The sequence below is a fragment of the Acinonyx jubatus genome, chromosome D1 (assembly GCF_027475565.1).
Source record: "Acinonyx jubatus isolate Ajub_Pintada_27869175 chromosome D1, VMU_Ajub_asm_v1.0, whole genome shotgun sequence".
Taxonomy (NCBI): Eukaryota; Metazoa; Chordata; class Mammalia; order Carnivora; family Felidae; genus Acinonyx; species Acinonyx jubatus.
In genome coordinates, this window is record NC_069390.1 from 95,060,118 (window position 1) to 95,085,478 (window position 25,361).

Consider the following 25,361-nt stretch of genomic DNA (forward strand, 5'->3'; position numbering starts at 1 on the left):
TAACCTTCAATAACAAAACCAGAAAAGAACAGTAGAAAAGAACATTACAAACCAATACCAAATATTTAAATATGAAAATGGATGGGAACATCCTAAATAAAATCATAAAATTAGATTCTGCAGTGTTGTAAAAGAACACTTAATATTTTACAACCAGGTTGAATATTCCAGGAATGCAAAGATGGTTCACTATCTGAAAAATGTGTCACTAAAATTCAGATTATCAAAACAACATGTTCACCTCACTACAGAAAGAACATTCTGTAAAAAAACAATAGTTGTTCATATTAAAAGAAACTCTTAGAAAAACAGAGGCAGTAAGTACCTCGACCTGATATGAAAAACAACTATGAAAAACCGACAGCAAAAGTCGTATTTCATATCAAAATACTTCACACCGAAACTTTGGAAGCAAAGTGAGAAACGGTGAGAAACAAGATGACGATGCCCTCTTTTACTGATAATACTACACTGCAGGACTGTCTACCTAGAAACCCAGAAGAAAGTAGAGATTAACTATCTTATACGACAGCGACAGCGAGACTGATGGCTACATGACCAGCACACACAAATACACAGCATTCTTCTACACCAACAACAGGCAATTAGAAAGCAGTAACAGAAACAATGATTTCATTTAAAATAGCAACAAAATGCATAAGACGCCTAGAAACAGAACTGAACAAACATGCACGAGGCCTTTGAGAGAGAATGAGAAACAATGCTGAAGGACATAAAAGATGCTCTGAATTAAATGGGAAGATCTCCTATGTTCACAGATGAGAAGACAAAATAGTATCAAGCTGTCAATTCTCCCAAATTAGTCAGTGAATTCACTACAATCAGAATCCAAACTGCAGCAGGATTTTTGTGGTTCTTGGTAAGTCAACCCTAAAATTTACTAGGGAAATGAGGCTACCATCTCAAAGGTAATCTGAGAAACAATTAGGTGTAGAGACCTGCCCTTAATGGGAATTCAGACTTTGCAATGTGATTTCATGATTTTGTAGCGGTATAGGAAAGGACACATACACCAGTGGAAAAGACCAGGGTGGAGGCAGAACCACACATGCATATAAAAAATGAGATATATGACAGAGGCAGCATTAAAGATCAGTGGTGAACACCAATTATCCACATGGGGGAAAAAGCAAACCCTCAGATCTCTATTTGACACCATCTGCAAAAACAGATTCCAGGTGGATCAAAGACACAAATGTGAAAACACATTTAGAAAAAAAGCCAGGAGATTATCTTAAGTGATCTCTGGAAAAGAAAAGATTTTGTTAAAAAAGATGGGAGTAAGAATAAACCACAGAGTGAAAGACTGACACATTTAATGGTAAACTTTTGAAACTTCTTTTCAACAAAATACAAAGTGAAAAGAGGAGACTGAAAAGTTATAGACGGAGAGAAGAAAGTGCAGTGCATTTTAACAAAGAGTTATAAAATCCCATTTTATATTTTTATGGATATATACAATACAGTAAGTAGACAGAAGGGATACACATCAAATTCTTGCCAGGGATTACTTCTTGGCATAAACAGGACTGAGAACAGGGGCAAAAACCTCCTCTAATTTCACCTGTGATACTGTTACTTTCAATTTAAAAAATAAACTGGTAGTGAATAGTAAAATGTTAGTAATCACCAGTTCTGAATAACGTGAACATGAGTATTTTATTTTATTGTTCTCAGTATTTTTTTTTTAATCCTAAAAAGCAAACAGAAGCAAAACAAAGATCAAAACTGGCCCCTGCCCTGGCCAAAACAAAAGTCGAGACGCCAAAGATCATTTCCCCCAAGACCATGATGTGGGCGGGTCGATTCTCATGCTCTCTTTCCTTTGCAGGTATATGCAAATTCTCATATATAACTCCAATCAAGATGAGGAAGGTAGCCTATCTTCTGCTGGGCTGGGAAAGTGGCAAGAAGTCAAAATCAAGTCCAAGGTAATTGGAATGACAAAGGCTGTGAGCGACAGGGAAAGCTACCATTTCAGGGGCTCTCCGTGGTGTGCCAAGGAGAAAGCCCCTTTTGTTTCTCATCAGACTGGAAGCTGAATGGGAGGAGTGCTGTGTCACGGCCCTTGTCAGAGGATGATGGAGCCTGGCAATATGGAGAAGCCCAAGAGACTCCTGTCCAATGTAGGAATGTTCCTTCACAACAGCAGGTCCTCTGTCTGGAAGGAATATGAGGTAACAGATGCAGCACACTAGGATTTCTCCAGCATCCAAGACAAAGCAAGCCTTCACTGAGGTGGTGTCTGAATACAAGCTGCTGCCCTGCTCTCACAATAACGTGAAGATACAATCAGCTGTATTTAGAAAAGCCATTAGTCTTAAGGAGGAAAAAAACATACTCTCCATATTTTAAAAAGCATGCCACTAATGACAAGCCAATAAGCATTTGAGGAATGCCTAATATAATCCTTGACATCATAATTAAGGACTTCCCGGGGCATAGTTTAGGGACCCCTTAGGACAAACAGAAAGTGAGGTATCGAAGGAGAGTAAAACTGAAGCAAAGCCTTTAAGAAAACCTATCTCTGGCTTTGCTGCTCTCTCTGACAACAGTGTCTCTTCCCAGCAGATAATTGTTCACTGGAGCTATGCCTCTTCTAACTCTTCATGAAAAACAAAATTCAAAGCCTGAAAAAAAGAGATCCCCCAAATCAGTGAATTTACTTCCTCCCCACTAGCATCAAAAACAAAAAGAAACATCTTCAACAAATGACGTTGAGAAAACTGGACAGCAACATGCAAAAGAATGAAACTGGACCACTTTTTTACACCAGACACAAAGATAAATTCAAAATGGATGAAAGACCTCAATGTGAGACCTGAAACCGTAAAAATCCTTGAAGAGAGCACAGGCAGTATGTCTGTGACATCAGCAGTAGATAGGTCCCCTGAGGCAAGGGAAACAAAAGCAAAAATAAACTACTGGGACTACATTAAAATAAAAAGCTTCTGTACAGTGAAGGAAACAGTCAACAAAACTAAAAGACAACCTACTGAGTAGGAGAAGATATTTGCAAATGACATATCCGACAAAGAATTAGTTCCAAAATATATAAAGAACTTCTAAAATGCATCACCCAAAAAGCAAATAATCCGGTTAGAAATGGGTAGAAGGCATGAACAGACATCTCTCCAAAGAAGACATCCAGATGCCCAACAGACACATGAAAAGATGCTCATCATCACTTATTGTCAGAGAAATACAAATCAAAACTACAACGAGACAACACCTCACACCTGTCAGAATGGCTAAACTCCAAACCAGAAGAAACAACAGGTTTGGGCAAGGATCTGGAGAAAAAGGAACCTTGGGTATACTGCTGGTGGGAATGCAAACTAGTGCAGATACTCTGGAAAACATATGGAGGTTCCTCAGAAAGTGAAAAATAGAAGTGCCCTACGATCCAGCAATCACACTACTGGTATCTACCCAAAGAATACAAAAATACTAATCAAAAATACTGTATCAAAGGGACACATACACTCCTATGTTCACAGCAGCATTATTTACAATAGCCAAGATACAGAAGCAGCCCAAATGTCCAGTGACTGATGAAGGGTAAAAAAGATGTGGTATATACATACAAAAGAATATTATTCAGCCATAAAAAAGAATGAAATTTCGCTAATTGCAATGACGTGGATGGAGCTAGACAGTATAATGCTAAGTGAAATAAGTCAGTCAGAGAAAGACAAATACTATATGATTTCATTCAAATGTGGAATTTAAGAAACAAACCAAAGGAGCAAAGAAGAAAAAAGAGGGACACAAACCAATAAACAGACTCTTACCTATAGAGAACAAAACTGATCGTTACCAGATGGAAGGGGTGGGGATGAATGAAATAGGTGACGGGGATTAAGGAGGGCACATGTGTGATGAGCACGAGGTGATTAAAATAAAAACGTAAAAAACAACAAAAAACAAAAAACCACCAACCACCTCCCCCAAAGAAACAGTTGAACCGTAAAAGATACATGATATGTTGATTTATTTTATTTTTTTTTTTATTATTTACATCCAAGTTAGTTAGCACATAGCTCAATAATGATTTCAGGAGTAGATTCCTACGTAGAACACCCAGTGCTCATCCCAACAAGTTGTCTTCCTTAATGCCTCTTACCCATTTAGCCCATCCGCCCACCCACAATCCCTCCAGCACCCCTCAGTTTGTTCTCTATATTTAATAAGAATCTCTTATGTTTTGTCCCCCTCCTTGTTTTTATATTATTTTTGCTTCCTTTCCCTTATGTTCACATGATATGTTGATTTCTAAAAGTTACATGGTTTTTCTTTTTGTTTCTCTTTAAAACTTAACAGAGGAAGACCGGTATTAGTTCAGTACTAAATAAGCAATTTAAATTCACGCAGAGGAAATTGAGATAAAGCAAACAACATAAAGGAAAAACTGATAAATATAGGCAATGCAGACAGACATTTGATAAATGGCGAGGCAAAAACGATAGTACGCTTTAACTTGCACAGATTCACAAACGTGTAGGTTTCTTTTTCTCTAAAAATGATACTCTTATACCCCTAGATAAATCAGGGCTATACATATCAGAAAACAAGAACTTCCCCGTGCGTTTTCTAAGGACTATTTCAAATTCCACAATGGAATTCAGTCCTCACGTGCTCCTCTGCATAAGGACATAAGCCACCCCTAGTGCACATTTGCTTTACCAAAGTTTCAGTTATTAACTAGTTCTCTCTAAGCTTCTCCCTCGAAATAGAAACCACAATCTGCCCGAGGAACTTCCCCACTTGAAATGTCTCAATGAGTTTCCACTGCATGCAAGAAAAAGTCCTAGTGTCCTGGCATGGCATACCAAGGTCTTCAAGGGCCTGCCCTGGCTCCTACCTTCCCGCCCAGGACTACTGTGGCTACTTTCCACGAAGCATTTCAAACCGCTGCAGATCACTACACATCAGGAGTTATTTCCTTTTTTGCCCTTCTGTCTGGAACATTCTCCCCTCCCCTTCACCGGGTTGACTCATTCATTATCTAGGAAGTACCACCTTTTCCAGCAGAGCAGAGTAACCCTGCTTCGTGCTCCCTGAGCATATGTGGAGATTCAGTCATTTTACTGAGCTATTTTGGCTCTTTTTTCAGGCACCACCCTAGGCGTTGAGGGTAGGGCCAAGTACAAAACAGAAGTCCCTGCCTTTACAGAACTTACAGTAGAGTGTGGGGAGGCCAGGAGTGTATAAAAAATGCAAGCCAGGTGTTGCTAAATAAGAAAAATAAAAGTAGGTTAAGAGAATTGCAGGAGACAGAGCCGCACTGTTTAAGATCAGCTGGTCAGGGAGGAGTCTCTGATAAGGTATCCCAAAGAGAGAAAGCCATGCAGTTAACCTTGTGCATTCCACAGAGGGAAAAAGTACAAAGGCCTGAGGTGGGAGTGTGCTTGATGGGTTTCAGGAACAGCACGGGAAGGCTTTTTCGTTTTTTGTTTTTTAAATAAACTTGAGCTCTGATAAACTGGCTCCCAGGTGGAGAATAAGCCACAGGGGCAAGGTGAATTGAGGGAGACCATATAGGAGGGTGCTAGAATAATACAGGTAAGACACGATGGAAGCTTGACCTAAAATGAATGGTAAGAAATAGACAGATTGCCTATATATTTTTGGAAGTGGTACTGAAAGAAAAAAACCTAATGGACTAGATGTGGAGTATGGGAGAAGGAAATCAGGGACAACTCTGAGGTTTTGTCCCTGGCAACTGGAAAAACGAGCGATGGAAAACTTGCAGAGGAACAGACGTGGCAGTAGAGACAGGGGCCAGAGAAAGGTAAGGGAGGGTATCAGAAGTTTGGTTTGGGACACAACAGGTTTAAACATTCAGGTGGAGATGTCAGGTAGGCCTTTGGAAATACTAGGCTGAAACTCAGGGGCAGATCAGAGCTGGAGGAATGAATCTGGCAGTTATTAGAATAGAGGAGGCACGTAAAGACGCAGGACTGGAAAAAAGTACCTAAGGATGAGTACAAAAGAGAAGAGGTCCGAGGACCAAATTCTATGGTATCTTTATTTTTAGAGGTGGAGAACATGAACAGGAGCCAGCAAAGGAGATACGTCTTTAGCTTAGCCCAGATGGCAAGCTTCTTGAGAGCAGACAGTACTTTTTTGTCTCTTTGCCTCCCACTTCTGGCCCACAGCCTCTTGGTTCACAGCAAGTGTTCAGTAAATAAGTTAAACTAACTGCCCTTTGAAACCCAGCTAGAATCCAGAGTTACTTCCTAGAAGTTCCTCTGGTAAAATCTGAGAGTCCAATAAATGAAATACAACCAGCCCAGTGAGGACATCTTTTCAGCCACCTGCAGCACACACGGAACTTATTTGGAAATAGCACACCACTGCTACACAAGCCACAAAATGACAAGGCACAGATGAAGGCTTCAAAAGAAAGAGTCCATTGATTGGAAAAGCAAACACTATGATGTTTAAGGGTCAAGGATCAGGAACAGAAAGTTTTTGCGTTCTATTATCTCACAAAGTAAATCCACATGAAACATATAAGCAACTGCTCGTTTTTCTGTGTTAGTCCATTATTACCATGAACATCTACAGTAAACAACAGACTTTCAGCTCCACCTATCAACAGAAAACAATAAAAAGGATAGCTGAGCATCTGTAAGAAATTATAAAACTCTTAATTAAGTGTATCTCCCTTTTGTCCTCTAAACATTTTATTCTGTTCATCATAAAAAGATTGAAATCGTTCAGGTAACTGGAGCTAGTGTTGTAGTCTGAGGGAGAAAAACAGAATATGTAAATTTATGGATCATCTTTATAAAGTCTTCTGTTGCTAAAACGACTAATCACATGGAAACAGATGTGTGTGAGTAATACAACTGACTCACAAAATAACTTTGCTACCATAAAGGACATTCAACTGATCATAATGGCTTTTTATTCATGCCCTTGAAAGACATACTGGCTACCTTTTCTTACGTCTAAGTTGAATACAAGTATTACATGTTTAATGGAAGGAGAAGGAAAAGCTCAGGGAACCTAACAATTGGAAAAAGATGTTGGTAGAAGTCAGAATTTATAGGAAAATCAAGTTAAGCACTGGTTTTTAAAAAATCCATGGTCAAATGGATTTTATTTCTCCAAAATAAATGGATACTTCCATCCTACCTGGAAACTAAAGTTCAAATGTGGTTCTGTATGAATTATTGAATTATCCAGAGTCAAATTTTCACCTTTTACTACCTAGACACTGTGTTATTCACTGTTCATCAGTATTTTAGGGAGAGATTATGCATATAATTTGGAAGACAATTAAAAAATGATAGCCATAGTAAACACCTTTATAGATCAGTATTCTTAATTCATAATAAATGCATTTTAATACAAATTCCTCCATGCTTATCCATCATTCCATCTTGATATCAGGATGAATGGTATTACAGTTCTTTTTTAATTGCCTAACACAGTTCCTAGCGCATTACAATGGCTCAAAAAATATTTGCTCTACCGGAGCAGATCATTCTACTGGAGGATTTATGAAAACAAACAAACAAACACACAAACAAAAAAACTATTAGGGAACAGGTACTATAGTGGATATATGTCAACTTTAGCTGTCCAGCATCTGATTTGAGGGAAACCCCAGACAGATCAGAAGTAGGAACTATTTTCCACTACAGAACTAAAGAGGAGTAAATACTCTTTCTTCTTTCCCTGAAAGCCAAAACACAGGAAGGTAACAAACGTACCTAACTGTAACTGGAAATGCAAAGACACAAGGTCTAACAGCAATTATTCATAGCAGATACAGAAAAATCAAGAATTCAAAGGCATGACTGTAAATGTGTGGGGGCAATGAAGTCTAGCAGCGTGTTGATGACTGACCAGGACCAGAGTCTGTAGAGAGAGATGTAGAAATCTTGGCTGTGCCTGGCTTTCCAACAATCCTGCCTAAGCCTGATTTTCTAATCTTCCTGTCAATTCTCTGAGCTGCACAGTATTCATTATTCTTTTACTAAATTCATACCCTACTGAAGTTGGCCAGAGTTGATTTCTGTTGTGTGCACTCAGAAACTGGCACCAGGGAGATTACCAGCAAGAGCCCCGCAGGTAATTATAGGCAATTTGAAATTGGTTTTTGGCCTAGCAGGCCCAGCGAACGTCGTCTTAGTGTTCACGGAAGGGATTGTGCAAAGGTCTTGACATGGTGTAGTGAAGTAACTCATGACCACTTGTGGCCCCATGGAAAGCTCTAGGTGATTCAGAGAGTGCTGCCAAGAATAAAACAATGTGAACGGTAGGAAGAATTCAAGACTATGAGGCAGAGCATCTGCTACTCTAAGGGCATAAGACAACCTGAATCAAGAGAATATTAAGGTCAAATCCCTAGGAACTAGGCTCAAAGCAGACTGAAACCCAGGTACTTTAAAGAAAAGGGTCTTTTCTCTTACAACAATAAAGCTGAGGTAGCTATTAAAAACAAATGCACACAGTTTGATGCCCCAGGTTGCTGAATTACAGGCCAGTTAAATCTGTATCCATATCGGGACTGTTCTACGAAAGCTGAAGCACGGACCGGAAAGAATGGGGATGGGGAGGAGAACGAACCAGAGTAGAGGTACATAGGAAGACTCTGAGAGCTCGGGAACATCCTGAATCCCTAATCCTCACTCAGGCCCCTGGCTAGTAGGCCTAAAGAGACTGTTCCTCTCTTGCCTGAGAAGGCGGGAGAAACCCCTGCCTAAGGGAATTACCTTGCAAGAGTGAACGAATCCCTATTTGTCTCATCCTTCCACACACACACACACACACACACACACACACACACTCTGCTCCACTACCATCAGATCACAGCATGCTCTGTGGGGTTGATTACAAAAACATCAAAGGAATTGCAAGAATTTGGTCATTTACGTGGACAAAATGCAGGAAATAAGTATAGGAATAGATTCTGAGTGTGCTGACCCAGGAAGGAGAAGCAATGTTAGATCTAGCTGATTTTGTTGATGTAAGTACAGTACCAGAGGTTCTGAGTTCAAAAAGGTAGCTTTAGTGGCTGGAAGTGGTTCTAAAATTTTGTCTAGTTGGATGATTAGAAATTGGACTCGTGGTGGTCTATGCTAAACAAAGTTGAGATGCCACCAATTTGGGGGATAATGTGGAAGGAGAAAATAAAACACTTCAGGACACAGGAATGATGGAAATTATTGCCACCCATGTTATTCCTTCACTCATTCTCCATCTATGAACCAAAGGACCTAGAAGATACTTCCTTTTCCAAGGCCTTGAAAAATACATTCATGAGTAGAACACTCACACCTGTGAAAAATATTTTACAGACCAGTAAGGCACTGACATCAGTTTGCTCATTTCAATTTCAAGAAAAGTGGAAGACACTAAGCAGTGACATTTAACCACTAGTGAGTGGGAAAGGAGGCATAATTCCATAAACAGGCAGCAAGGCCAGAGTGGTAATTAAAATAGCTTGAATCTTTTACAGTAGCTAATTGGTCACAGCCTTTAGGATTAGAATAAACCGGTTATCTCATTTCAGGGAGAAAGAAATGTGTTTTCATTTGTACAAGGACTACATTAGGACAGGTAAGAATAATTTTTTATATGCAGAACTATGCGGAAAAGGTATCCTCATAGATGTTGGATAGTCAAAATGGCAGACTACAATAGAGGTTCTTTTTGCTGAATTGCTCTGTTTGGGGAAAAGTCCCAAGATCAGGCAAAGCAGGATTCTACCTCTCACTGCAGAAGCCAAAGTGGAACAGGTAATCCCTCTCCCTATCTCTCTGAAGACAAAATGTGAGCACGTACCCTAAACACAGCCAATCAATTGGTCAGACACAGAGGCAAAGGTCAGTGAGAGATTATTTCCAGCACAGCCCGTGCACAACCGCAAGCGTCCGGCGGTGAAGTCCAGCACTGTGGTGACTAGGGAGGACGGTGCCAGCAGAGACACGTGAGGCCAAACACCAAGTGACACCTTGGCTGCTCTTGCTGCCCCTGGCTCCTGTCTACGCCTGGTTCTGCAGCTTGCCTAACAATTCTCGCACAGTTTCTCAATATCCTTCCAATAAATTCCTCCTGTGGTTGAAGATGATGGCTGTGACCCGAATCCAAGAACACGGACTAGTGCAGAGGTATATACGCACTTTAGGAAAATTATGCCGTCAGGACAGAAAACAATGTACTGCCTATATGTGCACTGCTTCCTGCAGCAGGCTGGAAATTAAATAAACTATAATGATGGGCTTATGCTCAAAGCCCAAATATTTACTTCTCCCGTTAATAAGTTAGAGTGAATCAAGTAAAACTATAGATGTTAGGTCATGTTTTACAAAAAAAAAAAAAAAAAAGAAAAAAAAAAGGTCATGCTGCTTAACCTATTATTTCTAGGTTGTATTAAAAGGCATGGTAATATTTATTTCTCCCTATTTGGCTGTCCTTAGCTGATTTTAAAAGGCAGTCTTCAAAAATCTTAATTTGCCTCATATTTTTAAAATGTTTATGCTTTAAAATACTACTAAAAAACCACAGAATCTTTTTATACAGTACTAGTTAAGCCTTATAGAATGTTAACCCCCTCAAAGCTGTAAGTAATAGAAAACTCTGGGGAAAATTAGATATATTTAGTAAGGATGAATTGGAATCACAGAAATTTATAACCAGAAGATCAACTGACTAGACTCCCATTCAGTCCTAACTTGCATCCTGCTTGTCTAATGTGATTTGTGTTATTTGTTAAAGTCATTAAGGAAAGCATAGAACATTTTTGCTTAGTGGTTCTAGTTGCCAACACCTAAAAACCAGTTTTGGGGGATATTTTTTCCTTGTATGTTTACCTATGTCATACCTGTTACATTTCCTTTTACATTTACAGAGTATTAAATGTAGCTCCTTCCCAGCCTTCATGCACTATGGTGGGAATGTAAATTGGTGTAGCCATTGTGGAAAACAGTATGGAGGTCCCTCAAAGAGTTAAGACTCGAAATACCATATGATCCAGCTATCCCACTGTTGGGTACTTATCCAAAGAATTAAAAAAACATTAATTTGAAAAGATATGTGCACCTCTATGTTCACTGCAGCATTATTTACAATAGCCAAAATACGGAAGCAACTCAAGTGTCCATCGATAGATGAGTGGATAAAGATGTGGCACGTGCACAAGCACGCGCACGCACGCGCGCACACACACACACACGCTGAACTATTACTCAGCCATAAAAAAGAATGACACTTTTTTTTTGCCATTTGTGACAACATGGATGTACCTAGAGGATATTAAACTGAGTGAAATAAATAAGATAAAGACAAATGCCATGTGATTTCACTTGCATGTGGAATCTAAAAACCAAAACAAACAAAGCAAAAAGCAGAATCTGACCTGTAAACACAGAGAACAAACTGGTGGTTGCCGGAGAAAGGGGGAAGGGGGAAGAGGAATGGGCAAAACGGGCAAAGGGGACAGGAGGAGACAGGCTCCCAATGATGCCATGAGTGAAAGGTACAGGACGCAGAATGTAATGAATGGTATTGTGATCGTGTTGTATGGTCCCTGACGGTAGCCACACTGGTGGTGAGTTCAGCACAACACACACACTTGTTGAATCTCTCTGTTGCACACTTGTAACTAATGTGACATTGTGTGCCAACTATACTCAAATTTTTATTTATTTTTATTTAATAAGCAAACAAAAAAAAAAGGTAGTTGCTCCTCAAACTATGTGTAGTAACTCTTCGTATACTTAAAGGTAATTACTAATTCAGCCCTCCGCATTTCTCTTCATACTCAACCATGCTAATTCCTTTAGTATTTCCTTAAGAGTCTGTTTTCTAGTCCTTTCCCCGTATTCTCGAAACCTAATGCCTATTTGCCAAATCTTCCAAACTGCAGAACCTAGTATATCCTGAAAGCAGGTCAATGTGAAAGAAGAGACCAGTTTTTGGGTAGGTGAAGATGTGTCCCTGGAGAAGAGAATCAAACAGGAATCAATGACATGGAGCATGGGGGTGGAAGTGGTCAAATACTTACCCGACCATTCTTAATACAAGTGCAAGGTTAGAAGAAACACACTGTGGAAAACGAGATAAAATGGGTTTGCTTTGTGTTTCTTCCTTTTTTTTTTTTTTTTAACCTATCACCAAAGTCCTCTAAAAGGGTCGCGTAACAAATTATTAGATTTGCTCTAAAGCAACAGTTCTTAAATTGCCTCAATACTTGCTAAAATGTAGCTAAACTGATGAGTAGTTTTTACCTGAATGGCACTTCTTCCTGTGGAACATCCACATAGTAACGGATAAAAAATCTCTCCGAATCTTCTCGCTCACCATCAGTAACAACACTGCCATTAAGTTTGGAGACGGATGGCAATCTGTAAGTAAAAACCAAAATAAAGACATGTTAAGATACTAAGAATATTCAGCTTTCGAAATAAAATCATTGGTTTGAGGCCCAGTCTTATTCTCTTGAAAGGACATGTTTGATGTAACTCTGCTTATCTACAACTACCTACATGAACTAAAGTGGTATAGAATTAAAGGATCCAAAATGTCTAAAGTCTCATTAAAAATTTATTTATTTATTTATTTATTTATTTATTTATTTATTTATTTATTTATTTTGAGAGAGAGAGAGAGAGAGAGAGAGAGACAGAGAGAGTGAGCAGGGAAGGGGCAGAGAGAGAGAGAGAATCCCAAGCAGGCTACGCACTGTCAGCACAGAGACTGACACGGGGCTCCAACTGAGAACTGTGAGATCATGACCTGAGCTGAAACCAAGAGTTGGATGCTTAACCAACTGAGCCACCCAGGTTCCCCTAAAGTTTCATTTTTAGATGTGACACTGACCTTTTATACCTTACCTTACCTTTCAAAATAAGATTCTAGCCAGCACTGTCCAACTTAAATATAATCCAAGCCACATACGTAATTTTAAATTTTCTAGTAGCCTTATTTATTTAAAAATATTCATTTATTTTCTGGGAGAAACAGAGAGAGCAAGAGAGAAAAGAGACAGAGGAGAGAGAGAGAGAACACGAGGAGGGGAGGGTCAGAGTGTGAGAGAGAGAGAATCCCAAGGACATGGGGCTTGATCCCATGAACTGTGAGATCATGACCTGAGCCAAAATCAAGAGTCGAACACTTAACTGACTGAGCCACTGGGCGCCCCTCTAGTAGCCATATTTAAAAAAATAAAAATACAATAGGTGAAATTAATTTTAAGGATATATTTTTATTTAACCCACTATATCCAGGATTTAATCATTTCAACCTGTGATCAATATTGACAAATAACTAATAGGATACTTAATGTTCTCTTTTTCATATAAAGTATTTGAAATCCCATGTATATTTTTACACTTACAGCACATCTCGATTCAGACTAGCCATAATTCAAGTGTTCAAAAGTCACACATAGCTAATGGTACCATACTGGAGAGCAGAGGTCTACAGAGTAGTCAGTACAGGAATCGTTCAGGAATTAATTTACTATATTTACAACAGAATTACGTGAAGAAAATAAAGTATAAGGCCTACTACAAGACTTATTCCTTTTAGAAGGAAACTACGCTGAAATGTATTTCTTCAGTGAGATATTAACGTGTATGTTACAAAGCAGTAAGGATCTGTTAAGTGTTAGCTGGGTAGAAAGAGCAATACCCTGTTTAAAGAATACTCCGCTTTTTAAAATTTTTTTGTTTTTCAAGTTTTTATTTAAATTCCAGTTAGTTAACATGGATGTAATATTAGCTGCACGAGAATCTGGTGATTCCCCACTTATATATAATACCTGGTGCTCACCACAAGTGCCCTCCTTAATACCCCTCACCTTCACCTCCAGCAAACCTCAGTGTGTTCTCTACTGTTAAGAGTGTTTTCTGGTTGGCCCCTCTCTTCTCTTTTTTTCCCCTATGTTCATCTGTTTTGAAGAACCACTCTTCTTTAGGGAACTTAAAGCCCCTTTCAAAACCCCTATGTATGGCACACAAAGAGAACAAATGAAAGCCTCACGGCCCTTTACATCTCAGCCAAAATCTTACTGCTGCTAAAGGCTTATACAAAAATAAACACTCATTTCAGCAGTCTGGGAGAGGCAGAGATGGAGACACGAGAGGCAGGGGAGCCAGAGGAAGAACACAGCCGTGTGGTAGTCATGTTTAAGTCAATCTATATTCAAGGAGAAAACACAGATGCTGCTCTCTTTAAGTTTCATAGAACTGAAACCGTCCAATTTTTAGGTATTTACGCTTTAAATGACACTATGTTAACAGAGAAAATAAATACAACTAAAACAGAACTCATTCCCTATTATACCTACTTTTTCTCCATAATCTAAAACAGGGCTTCAAATATTGTTAAGTATTAAAAAGTGTAAAAATAGAATAGATTTGTGAGGGAATGTTTCAGTGCTCTTGGCAGGCCAATTACTTTTCACATTTTTCTCATCACACTGTATTCTCTTTCTTCTGGGATTTGGAGCTACAGATGCAGCCCCTTCAAGTGCTGTCTGTTCAAGAGACGGGGAAACGTATGGTGCACTCCCCCTCATTAGTGCATCATCCCTTTAATGAAACAAGGCCCGAGAGAAGCAAGGAGAGTCATCAGACAACAGACCTGGCTATTACCAATTTCCTCCGCTCCTCGGTGGTATAGGGCTGCAGAAGAGGAATTCCTAATAATCTCACTTCTTCAAGTTTGGGGAATGAATTTAGTTTGTCAATGTCTTCCCAGGACTGCAAACCTGATTTGAGAAATATATCATTTAAGTAAATCCAGAAAAGCACACAAAAAAGAAGATTAACATAGAAAAAACTGCTTCAATTAATTTCTGAAATGTTAAAAATGATCGTAAACTAGTTAGAGATCCTGAAAATCTTCTTACGTGCAACGACAGAACAGAATACAGTCAAACACCATAAAAACCTCCCTAGAGCCGCTCCTCTCCCTATGATCCCAGTGGTCAAGGAGAAGAGAGCTTCATTCTCCAACATCCTACTAAGGTACTGATTGTCCATCCAAATGGCCTTGTAAAGAGGGTCACTGCCGGTGTCTATAAGCACGATGTATGCCATGATTACATTAAAAGGGGGACGTGGTCAACTTTTTCACCAGATACAGACTCACAGAACATAACTACTGATCAGAGTTAATACTGTCAAACTCACATTTTTACCTAACAAATTCTAAAATGGGGCAAGTTCAATAGAGCCAGAAAATAAATAATATCTTTCTTACATACTGCCCTCATTTTGGGGACAGGGAAAACAGATTTTAAAAGCAAAACAAACAAACAAAAGCAAAAACAGACAACCTGAACCACTGGGTCATGAGAACATGCAACAAATTAAGATTACTTAGTGCTAAAAGAAAAGTCTTCCTATGGCCCGTGAGCAAATATATCATCCAAGTCAATAGTTGGCACTTCCAGGAAAAACATGCCTGTAATAATGAACGTGGTCAATTTTATAACAGGCTCAGTCTATTTCAGAGAACAACACAGCCCCTTCCTCTCTCCATCAACCTGAAGCAAGGGTAAGCAGAGGAGTGATATATGAGGGCTCTGGTGTATACTGTCCCAAGCCACCACTGTTCTCTTCCCTTCGGTTGTGTCATAAGCAGCTTCCTTATGCAAAACACTGGTTTTTAAAACCTCATTCCCACCCTTATGACTTCCATGGCAAATTAAGCTGTGCGTTTTTTCAATTGTAGATTAGAGTTGTTTTTAGCTACATAGGTTTTAAGAAATGGGCCGAAAGACAATGTCAAGAGAATGAGAAGAAAAGTCACTGACTGGAAGAAGAGATTGGTTAAAAACACATCTGATAAGGGATTGTTATCCAAAATACACAAAGAACTCTTAAAACTCAACAGTAAGGAAATAAACAACCTGAACTAAAAAATGAGCAAATGACCCAGACAGACACCTCCCCAAGATGGCAAATAAGCATGGGAAAAGATGCCTGACATCATAGGTCATTACAGAACTGCAAATTAAAACAAGATTCCACCAGCACACACCTAGAATGGCCGAAATCCAACACATCCACAGCACATAATGCTGACAAAGATGAGGAGCGGCAGCACGTCTCATTCGTGGCTGGTGGCACGCCAAGTGGGGCGGCCACTTTGGAAGACAGCAGGCAGTGTCTCATAAAACTACACATATTCTCACTGTATGATCCGGCAACCGCGCGCCTTGGCATTTACCCAGATGAAATGAAAACTTATTGTCCACACAAAACCCCGCACACAGAGGTTTACAGCAGCTTTATTAATAAGTGCCAGAACTTCGAGGCAACCAAGATGTCCTTCAGCTTGTGAATGGATAAACAAACTGTGGCAGAACCACACAATGGAAAGTTACTCAGCGCTGAAAAGAAATGAGCTATCAAGCCATGAGAAGATAGAGAGGACACTTAAATGCGTATTATGAAGTGAAAGAAGCTTATCTGAAAAGGCCACATACTGTATGAGTCCAACTATATGACATTCTGGAAAAGGCAAAACTACGGAGACAGTCAAAAGGTCTCTGTTGTTTGCCAGGGATTGGGCGTGTGGAGAGACGAACAGGCAGAACCCAGTGGATTGTTAGGGCAGTGAAACTTTTATGTATGATACTATAGTGACAGATACATGTCATTCCACGTTTGTCCCAAGCACAGAACACCAAGAGTGAGCCCTCATGTGAGATACGGACTTTGGGTGATGATGTGAAAATGTAGGCTCGATTAACAGATGTATCACTTTGGTGCTGGAATGTTGAGAGTGGGGAGGTTGTGCATGGGGGGGGGGGGGGTGCAGAGTATGCGGGAACTCAGTACTTCCTGCTCAATTCTGCTATGAATTTAAAACTGCTCTAAAACATAAAGTTTATTAGTTAAAAAAAATAGGCTAAAAATACTCATTTCTGTGAGACACAGAATCAAATGGCAGCAAACTGGCTATCAATCCTATCTAATACTACGTAACTACTATACCATGCTAGAAGAGAAAAGTAAACACTTACAGGGTACGGTAGGTTGAAATTCCTTAACCTGAATCCAGACAAAATGGGCTAGTTTGTCATTCCTTGTACTGTGACTCTGCCTTTTACTGTCCAACTCATCAATCTGTCTCACTCCTTTCATGGTATGACCTCTTCAGCATATAAAACATAAACAGCTAATAAGATGCTATGCCACTTGGTATTTATCATTTACGAACACGGATGCCCTAAATTTAGCTAATCAACTGGCACCTGCATGTCACTCTTGAAAACGCATCCTACAAGGAGGCAGAGCCGTGACTGAAAGAAATACACTATCATTGATCTCATGTGTAAGCTCAGATCAATTTGCATGTACCTCACCTGACTTGTGGAGGCTGATGGATCGTAGATTAGGAAACAACCTGGCCAGTGAATCATCAGGCTCCTCAATAGCATTCAAATGATTGTTCGCCAGGACGAGAGTATCCAGTGAAGGAAACATAACTCCTAACTTTCGTATTTCAGTCCAGTCTTGGAGGTTATTGTCTGTTATATGTAGTAGCTTAAGAGAATGACAGCAAATAGAAGGACAAGACACTGTTTCATAGTCGTTAAGGCACAGGAAGAGCTCCTCCAAACTGCAGAGAAAAAAGGAAATATTTCATTGTTGAAAGCAGTTATGTTTCTACTTTGCACCTACTTTCATTTATTCGATTAAGAAATAAGTGCCTACTGTGTGTGAGGCTCTGGTAGGTATTGCGGGCAAGACATAAAGATGTCTTTCTAAAGCTTAAAATATAGCTGGAGACACAGAACCCAAAACACATAAAACAGCAGAGAAGGATATAACCCAGGATGATAACCCACTAAATTAATTTTGTGCTTAAATAACTAAATGCTAAATAAGGCAGTACTCACTCTAAGATAGCAGTTCACATAGGAGTGGAATTGAAATTGTAGTTAGAATAGTCAGGGAAGACTGCATGGCCTTGAAGGAAGGGCAGACTTGCAAAAGTTGAGAGGAGATAGAGGAAAATCCCAGAAACAATGTGAACGCAATGTGTAGAAACAGAAATATTAACTACCATTTACTAAATTCCTACCCTGAGCCAGGCCCTGTTCCAAGTGCTTTATAGACTGTACTATTTCTGCCAGGTAGATACAGTTACACCCATTTTACAGACAAGGAAACAGAGTTCATTCGCTTCTCAACGGTCATATGGCCAGTAGGGGGAAGCAGGCTCTCCAAGCTCATTCTCTGCCATGCCAGGGGTTGTGTGAAGTGAGTGGCAACCAGTTTCATTAGAGGGATGGTGAGAAACTCAGATGGAATAAATGGGGTGAGACCAGATTCAAAAGGCTTTGATAAGTTCCATATTTAGACAAAGAAACTACAGTTTCACATATTTCTTTAAGCTGCTTCCTTTGAATACTCATGTGTTTATTCAAAGCTACATACAAACAAATGTAAGAAAGCATTTCTAAACTGACAAACAAAAGCATAATTTCTTGTTTAAATTATCGAAAAGAGTTCCATTTTCCCATCAGGCCAGCGAGGCACTTAATCATCTGAGTGTTAATATATTTTATAGATCGTATGATTTTTTCTTTTCGTCCCAAAGAAAAGCGCTGACGCAAAATTCTGAAATCAGGTAATCAGAAGATTAAAATGGAGAAAGGGTGGGTTGATCTAGAAATGATAAGTGCTTCTCAGGGATATTTTCTCGCCAAAGGATGACATATCTTATGTCTCGGTGCTACTCAACACTAAACAAGTATTCCAAAGAAAATGCTACTAAATTACCCTCATTCTAAGTAGTTCATTTTTCTAACTTCGTTCTCCATCCAATCTGCTGTTCTAGTGTTTCTGAGATGGGAGATCAGCAGTGATTCTATGTACTAACAAAGATGGCAACACAGCCCCCTCTCCATCATGCTCTCTGAGCTTACTCGGGTAACTCCTGCAGTATCGTGTGGACCGTCTCCCAAGAAGCTTTGCTGTTGTTGAGGACAAGTTTGCGAACCCCAGAGAAGGACCCAGCACATGTTCTTTCTAAAACCGACAAATTCAGAGGGTTGGAACTCAGGTTTAGAAACTCCAACTGGGGAACATTTGACACAATTTTACTGACCTGGGGAGAAAAAAAGAAATGCATATCAGGCAGTAATCAGAGTTTTAAAATCGCAATCATGCTCATACAGCTTAAGTGAGTGGGGCTCCAGGCAAAAGGCCATTCACATTAGGGAGTCCTGTTAGTGACGATACCTACAGAGGGGCGTAAGTAATTTCAACAAATCTTGGCAAAGAATTTAATCTTTCTATGAAAGAGTGACATAATTGAAAATTAATGGTACAAAAGAAAGACTTTACACGTTGCCTTTGGCAAGGTTTTTGATTCTGTTCTGTATGATATTCTCTTTGATAAATGGAGAAAAGATAATTTTGATGACGTTTTAGGCTGCAAGTTTCTAGAGACCTGAGACTGGGTCACGTAACTCTCTTTGAATTTCTCCTTCCTTTTGTCCTCAGTACAATATTAAGGCTAATTAAAGATTTATTGAAGAACACACGGTAACAGCTCAGGTGTTCAAAACTGACATAACCACAATCACTTAGAAACAGTTTCGGGGCGCCTGGGTGGCTCAGTCGGTTAAGCGTCCGACTTCAGCTCAGGTCACGATCTTGCGGTCCGTGAGTTCCAGCCCCGCGTCGGGCTCTGGGCTGATGGCTCAGAGCCTGGAGCCTGTTTCCGATTCTGTGTCTCCCTCTGTCTCTGCCCCTCCCCCGTTCATGCTCTGTCTCTCTCTGTCCCAAATATAAACAAACATAAAAAAAAAAAAAAAAGAAACAGTTTCAACTTGGGGTGCCTGGGCAGCTCAGTCAGTTGGGCGTCTGACTTCCGCTGAGGTCACGATCTTGTGGTTCGTGAGATCAAGCCCCGAGTCAGGCTCTGTGCCTCCCTCTCTCTCTGCCCCTCCTCCACTCATGCTCTATGTCTCAAAAATAAATAAAACATTTAAAAAAATTTTTTTTAAAAAGAAACAGTTTCAATTTGGCTCAAAGATGACCAAATTGGGGGCACCTGGGTGGCTCAGTCGGTTGAGTGTCTGACTTCAGCTCAGGTCATGATCCTGTGGTTTCATGATCTCCTGGTTTGTGAGTTCAAGCCCCACATGGGGCTGTCTGCTGTCAGGGCAGATCCTCTGTCCCTCTCTCTCTGCCCCTCCCCCACTTGGCTCTCTCTCAAAAAAATTAGATAAAAGAAGATGACCAAACTTCATATACACTCAAAAACAAGAAGCATCCATAACAAAAGAGAAAACATGATCATCAATTTAACGATTTAGCTAGAAACTTGGGAGGAAAGAAGATTTTTTTAAAAAAAGGAAATCAGCATTACTCACCTTAACAATTAGCTCTACATAGTACTAGTCTCTTTTGATAAAGCTTATTTCACTCAATTCTCAAAACAACTTGCAAGATAAACTATTTTCATTTTAACAAATGAAGAAAGTCAGGCTCAGGAATGTTAAATAATTTGACTGAGGTCTCAGCATCACAAGAACCCAATCTAGGATTTAAAAATCAGAGCCATGGTTCTTCCAACATACCACAACTAGATTATAAACACAACCAGGAAAAAAGAACGAGCTTAAACAAGTATGAAGTAAATGTTCAAAGCCCAGTAAATGTAGTAAGCATCAAATAGGAAATGTGGTGATTAAACGTTATGAGAAATAGGACTGTTTTCAGAGTCAAAAAAAGCTAGGTTCAAACCAGGTTCCAACACTTCCTAGCTGTGTGGTCTGACAATTTACTTTACCTCCCCAACTCTCCATTTCCTCATTTGTAACTTAGAGACAATAGGACCCACCTGTTTCACAGGACTGTTGGTAGGAATAAATGAGATAGAGTGTAAAGCACTGAACCCAGTGTAGAAACTGACTTCCTTACCTATTCCCCAATAGGATGTAAATTCCATAAAGCAGGGGATAGTTCACTACTGCACAGTGGGTACTTAATGTTTGCTGAATAAATTAATGGCACAACATCATTCAATAAATGTAACTATTCCTAATATAGTAAGTATAGTATGAACCAATCTGTCAACCCTGGCTGTATGTTATATCGTATGGAATATCCTAGAAAGATAAAATTGGACTATAGTCTAATAATTCAAGCAGGAAAAAATAATATATGTTACAAATAAAAATATTCTTTAAAAGGTTAAGGCTAAAAAGGATTTGGGGGTAACCTTACACTAATGATAAGATTTTCGAAAATATATTAATTACACAGGCAAATGTACTTCTAAAAATGTCCTACAAACAAACATGAGCGAGTTTCTAGGGCAGTATACTGACTTACCTTTTTTAAACTCTAAAAAAAAAAAAAAAAAAAGACTCCTTTAGTTAGAGTGATACAGCTGACCCTTGAACAACGCAGAGGTTAGGGGCACCAACATCCCACAAAGTTGAAAATCTGCCTACAAGTTTTGACTCCCCTGAAACTTTACTGATAGCCTACTGTTGACAGGAAGCCTTAATGATAATGTAAACAGTCAATTAACTTATCTGTATGTTGTATGTATTATGGACTGTATTCTTAAAATAGAGTGAGCTAGAGAAAATGTTTTTGTTTCGTCTTGTGTTTTAGTAATATGTATTTTGTTTTCATATAGAGAAATATAAAGAAAACTAAAAAAGGCCCCAATTCAACAGCGCGGTAATCCTTAATGAAGTCAAAACAGAACAGTAACAAAATGTTCACAGTTATGAAATTTGAACAGAACAAATTCTTGCGATTCTTCCCAGAAAAAAAAATGCATGCATATTCCAACATATACACTTACATCTGTAGATATTTTAAGAATTTTTACAAAAGAGATCCTCTCTTTTACACCTGACCTTTTTTTCTTCTTTTTCTTTTTTCTATATGTTTCAAGTTTTTATTTAAATCCTAGTTAGTTAACATATAGTGTAATATTAGTTTCGGGAGAAGAATTTAGTGATTCGTCACTTTCAGACAACAGCCAGTGCTCATCACAAGTGCCCTCCTTAGTACCCATCATTCATTTAGCCCATCCTCCACCCACCTAGAGAAAATGTTATTAAGAAAACTGTAAGGAAGAGAAAATATATTTACAGTACTGTCCTGCAAGAAGCCTGCATGTAAGTGGACCCACACAGTTCAAACCTGCGTTGTTCATGTGCCAAAACATGGAGTGAACTTACACGACCTTCTAGGTCTCTACAGTTCTATGATTTAATAGAGGAGCCTCTACTCTGCTTGTAAAAATGAAGAAACTAAAGTTTTAAGAAAAATGGGGAAAGGGTTGTAAGATAACAATCTGTAACTTATACCCAAGCTATTCTCTGCCTCACCTGAGGGGCTAATTCCTCCCTCCTCTCAACTACTTGGGTTAATTTCTCCTATAAAATGGTTTTGATAAGAAAGGGAGGAAAAAGGAGATGCCTTGGGAAATTCAAGTCAAAAGCTAAAAAATGCATCTTTTTTCACACACAGATGCCCAATTTTCAAAGGATGGAGACAAATCTTTGCCTCCCCTCACAGTATTACACTTCTCACTCATATTTATCTTTGTCCCTGAATATACATACAATAGCCAGTAGTTTAAACTACAAAAGAAGTTACTTATAACATTAGTGACCATTCAAAACACGAAAAGAACAAACTATCTTATTTTGTCCCACATTGCTGTATCAAAAACTGGCCAAAATAAACTGACTTAATGGCCAGGGATGAATTTATCGTTTTGGTGATCAGGTACACAGGTTGTAATGAGGTCGAAATGTAATGTCTTAAAACTGTGACCTATGAGGCATTTGTAGCCTGGCAGAGTTTAATCTACCCTAAAAATCAATATTCTTCTGCTGTCAGTGTTTCTCCCATCTCTCTGTGCTCTCTGATAGATATTCTAGAAGATTGGCATCAACTACAGTTAAAGCAAAGGACAAAATATAAAGGAATGATGAAAACAAAAATAAATTGGAAAACGGAAACCCGAATGGTAGCAGCAACAAAGATTTATTTGAAAACTGCCCAGATATACACTTATAGAGGACATGTAAGAATATACATACAGAGCACAAATGAACATATGACCCTCTGGCCATACATGTTAATGGATGGAAAATATTTAGTGTAGACCTTTCTCTAAGCAGAGAAAAGGCTGAACTGCCTAGTGTAAACTCTGTGTACTAATCCACACTGACATAGATTGTTCTTCCGAGGCACCAGCTCGATCACTGTTAAACTGTTCTCACCACTTGGCAAAAGCTTAGCTTATGTACATGGTCAAAGCACAAAACCTTTGTGAAATTTTACACTCCCAAAGAAACACATTTAAGGGAATCAGCCTGCGAACATAGGATGTGAAATGATTCAGAGGAAAATGTGGTCTGACTTGTCACCCGTGCAGGTTAAAGACTCTCCCCGGGGGTTCAGCAGCGGACCACTGTGGGAATCCAGGAGACGGGGAGGGGTGAACCAGGCAGTTCTTGTTGCCTCTGTGCAGCATGGACACAGCATGCATGTCAACTAAGCATCTCAAAGGACCAAGAAGACAAAGACTGTAATCTGTTGAACAGTGAACTATACTAGTTGTTTAGATAAATGAATTAGTAAATAAATCCATGTACAAATAGAGATTATTTCTTGGAACACAAATCTGCATATATATTAACAAGTAACTTAAAAATCAAAGGACATGCATCTCAAAGAATTTGGTAAACATCTTAATAAAAATAGGAAATATAAGCAGAAGCACAGTTATCAGAGTAAACAAAACTATGAAACAGACAAATAATAAGAAAAGCTAAAGAAAACTAGGTCACCGACAGGTTTTTCTTAAACAAAAAAGCTGTCTTGGAATCTGTATGGCATTTAATACCCACAAAGCACCTCAATGATTAGTTTTATCTGCAACCCCATCTTAGAGATGAGCAAAGCAAAACACCAAAGGATTAAGTGAGCTTCTTAGATCGCAGGAAAAGTTGGAGCAAGAGGTCTTGATCAATCCTTAAGATACAATCATTTGTTCATTAATGCATTCAACAAACATATGAATACCTAGTATGACACTCTGGGTGCTGATGATAATAGAGACAAAAATCTCGACTTTTAATAAGCTCAGGGTCCAGCAGAAAAACTATCAAGTATACAAGTGACTGTACTACATTGTGATAAATGATCACATGAATCATAGCAGCATGATACAGGTGCTGGGATAATGTACTTCTGCCTGAATGACAGCTGGGGAAAGTTTCATAGAGGAATAGTGACTTGGGCCAAGATACATAGGAAGGAAGAGGCCAGGGAGACAAGGAAAAACAGCAGTGGACTGAGGATGAATAAAAGCAAGGAAGCTTTTCATGTCAAGAGTTTATCATGAGCTGCAAGAAAAAGCATATGGCTAAAGATGGAGATAAAGCTCTAAAAGTAGCCAAGGGCCATATGGTGGAAGGCTACATTTAGAGAGTTCAGATCTTAGCAACTAAAGGACTTTAAGCAGGAGAGTGTCATAATCTTATTCCATTTATTAAAAGGAGTCTGGTTGCACTATAGAAGACAGCTTCCGGGAAGCCGGAAAATCCATCAGGAAACTTTCTCCACAGTTTAAGCAAGAAAGAAGATTCTAAATTAAGGCAGGAGAATGAATGAAGTAGGAAGAACTATTTTTCCCTAATTCTTTTTTATTTTTTTATTGGAGAGGGAGAGAGAGGGAGAGAGGGAGAGAGGGAGAGAGAGGGAGAGAGAGAGACAGAGAGAGAGAACCTTAAGCAGACTCCACGCTCAGCACTAAGCCTGACGTAGGGTTCAATCCCATCACCCTGGGACCATGACCTGAGCCAAAATCAAGAGTCAGATGCTCAACTGAGCCACCCAGGCACCCCTTCTTCCCTAATTCTTAACAGTAGCTTCCACGAGGTAATTTTATCATCAGGTAGGCAATGTTATGTTGTTAATACTTTTATTTGTGTAGTTGGTTTGACTTACTGTGAGGTCAAAAGACATCGGGTCTGTCAAATCACCTATGAGACTTAATAGAATAAGGAAAAGTTTTAAAATATTCGTTTTAGAAAAGTTCTTAAAATTTGGAGTAAATTTCAGTAATAAAAATTAATATTTTCACAATCTTAGTTTTGAGCTCAAGCAATCTTTATGTGAATTTATAGTAATAAATGGTGAACGAGTGGTACAATGAACACAGGATGGGTAAACTAGTGAAACAGTAGAAACTCCAATGCATTGTTGGCAGTCTATACCTCTGCAGCCTTATTAACCTCTAGATGCCTGGAATAAAGTTCCTTGGTGCTTTTCACATTAATGAAAAATTAGCAGTAACAATGTTAATTG

The 25,361-nt window shown here is 39.1% G+C and overlaps 1 protein-coding gene across 2 annotated transcripts in view; it reads right to left on the bottom strand.

Moving 5' to 3' along the window:
* TBCEL (tubulin folding cofactor E like) overlaps positions 1 to 25,361 on the bottom strand; it is a 75,956-nt gene that overhangs the window by 20,601 nt on the left and 29,994 nt on the right. For both annotated transcript variants that reach the window (XM_027036758.2, XM_027036759.2), the window contains 4 exons: positions 18,932 to 19,113; positions 17,363 to 17,619; positions 14,629 to 14,755; positions 12,270 to 12,386 (listed from right to left, as the gene is read on the bottom strand). In XM_027036758.2, coding sequence (XP_026892559.1) covers positions 12,270 to 12,386; positions 14,629 to 14,755; positions 17,363 to 17,619; positions 18,932 to 19,113 — 683 coding nt within the window. The remainder of the gene's footprint in view (positions 1 to 12,269; positions 12,387 to 14,628; positions 14,756 to 17,362; positions 17,620 to 18,931; positions 19,114 to 25,361) is intronic.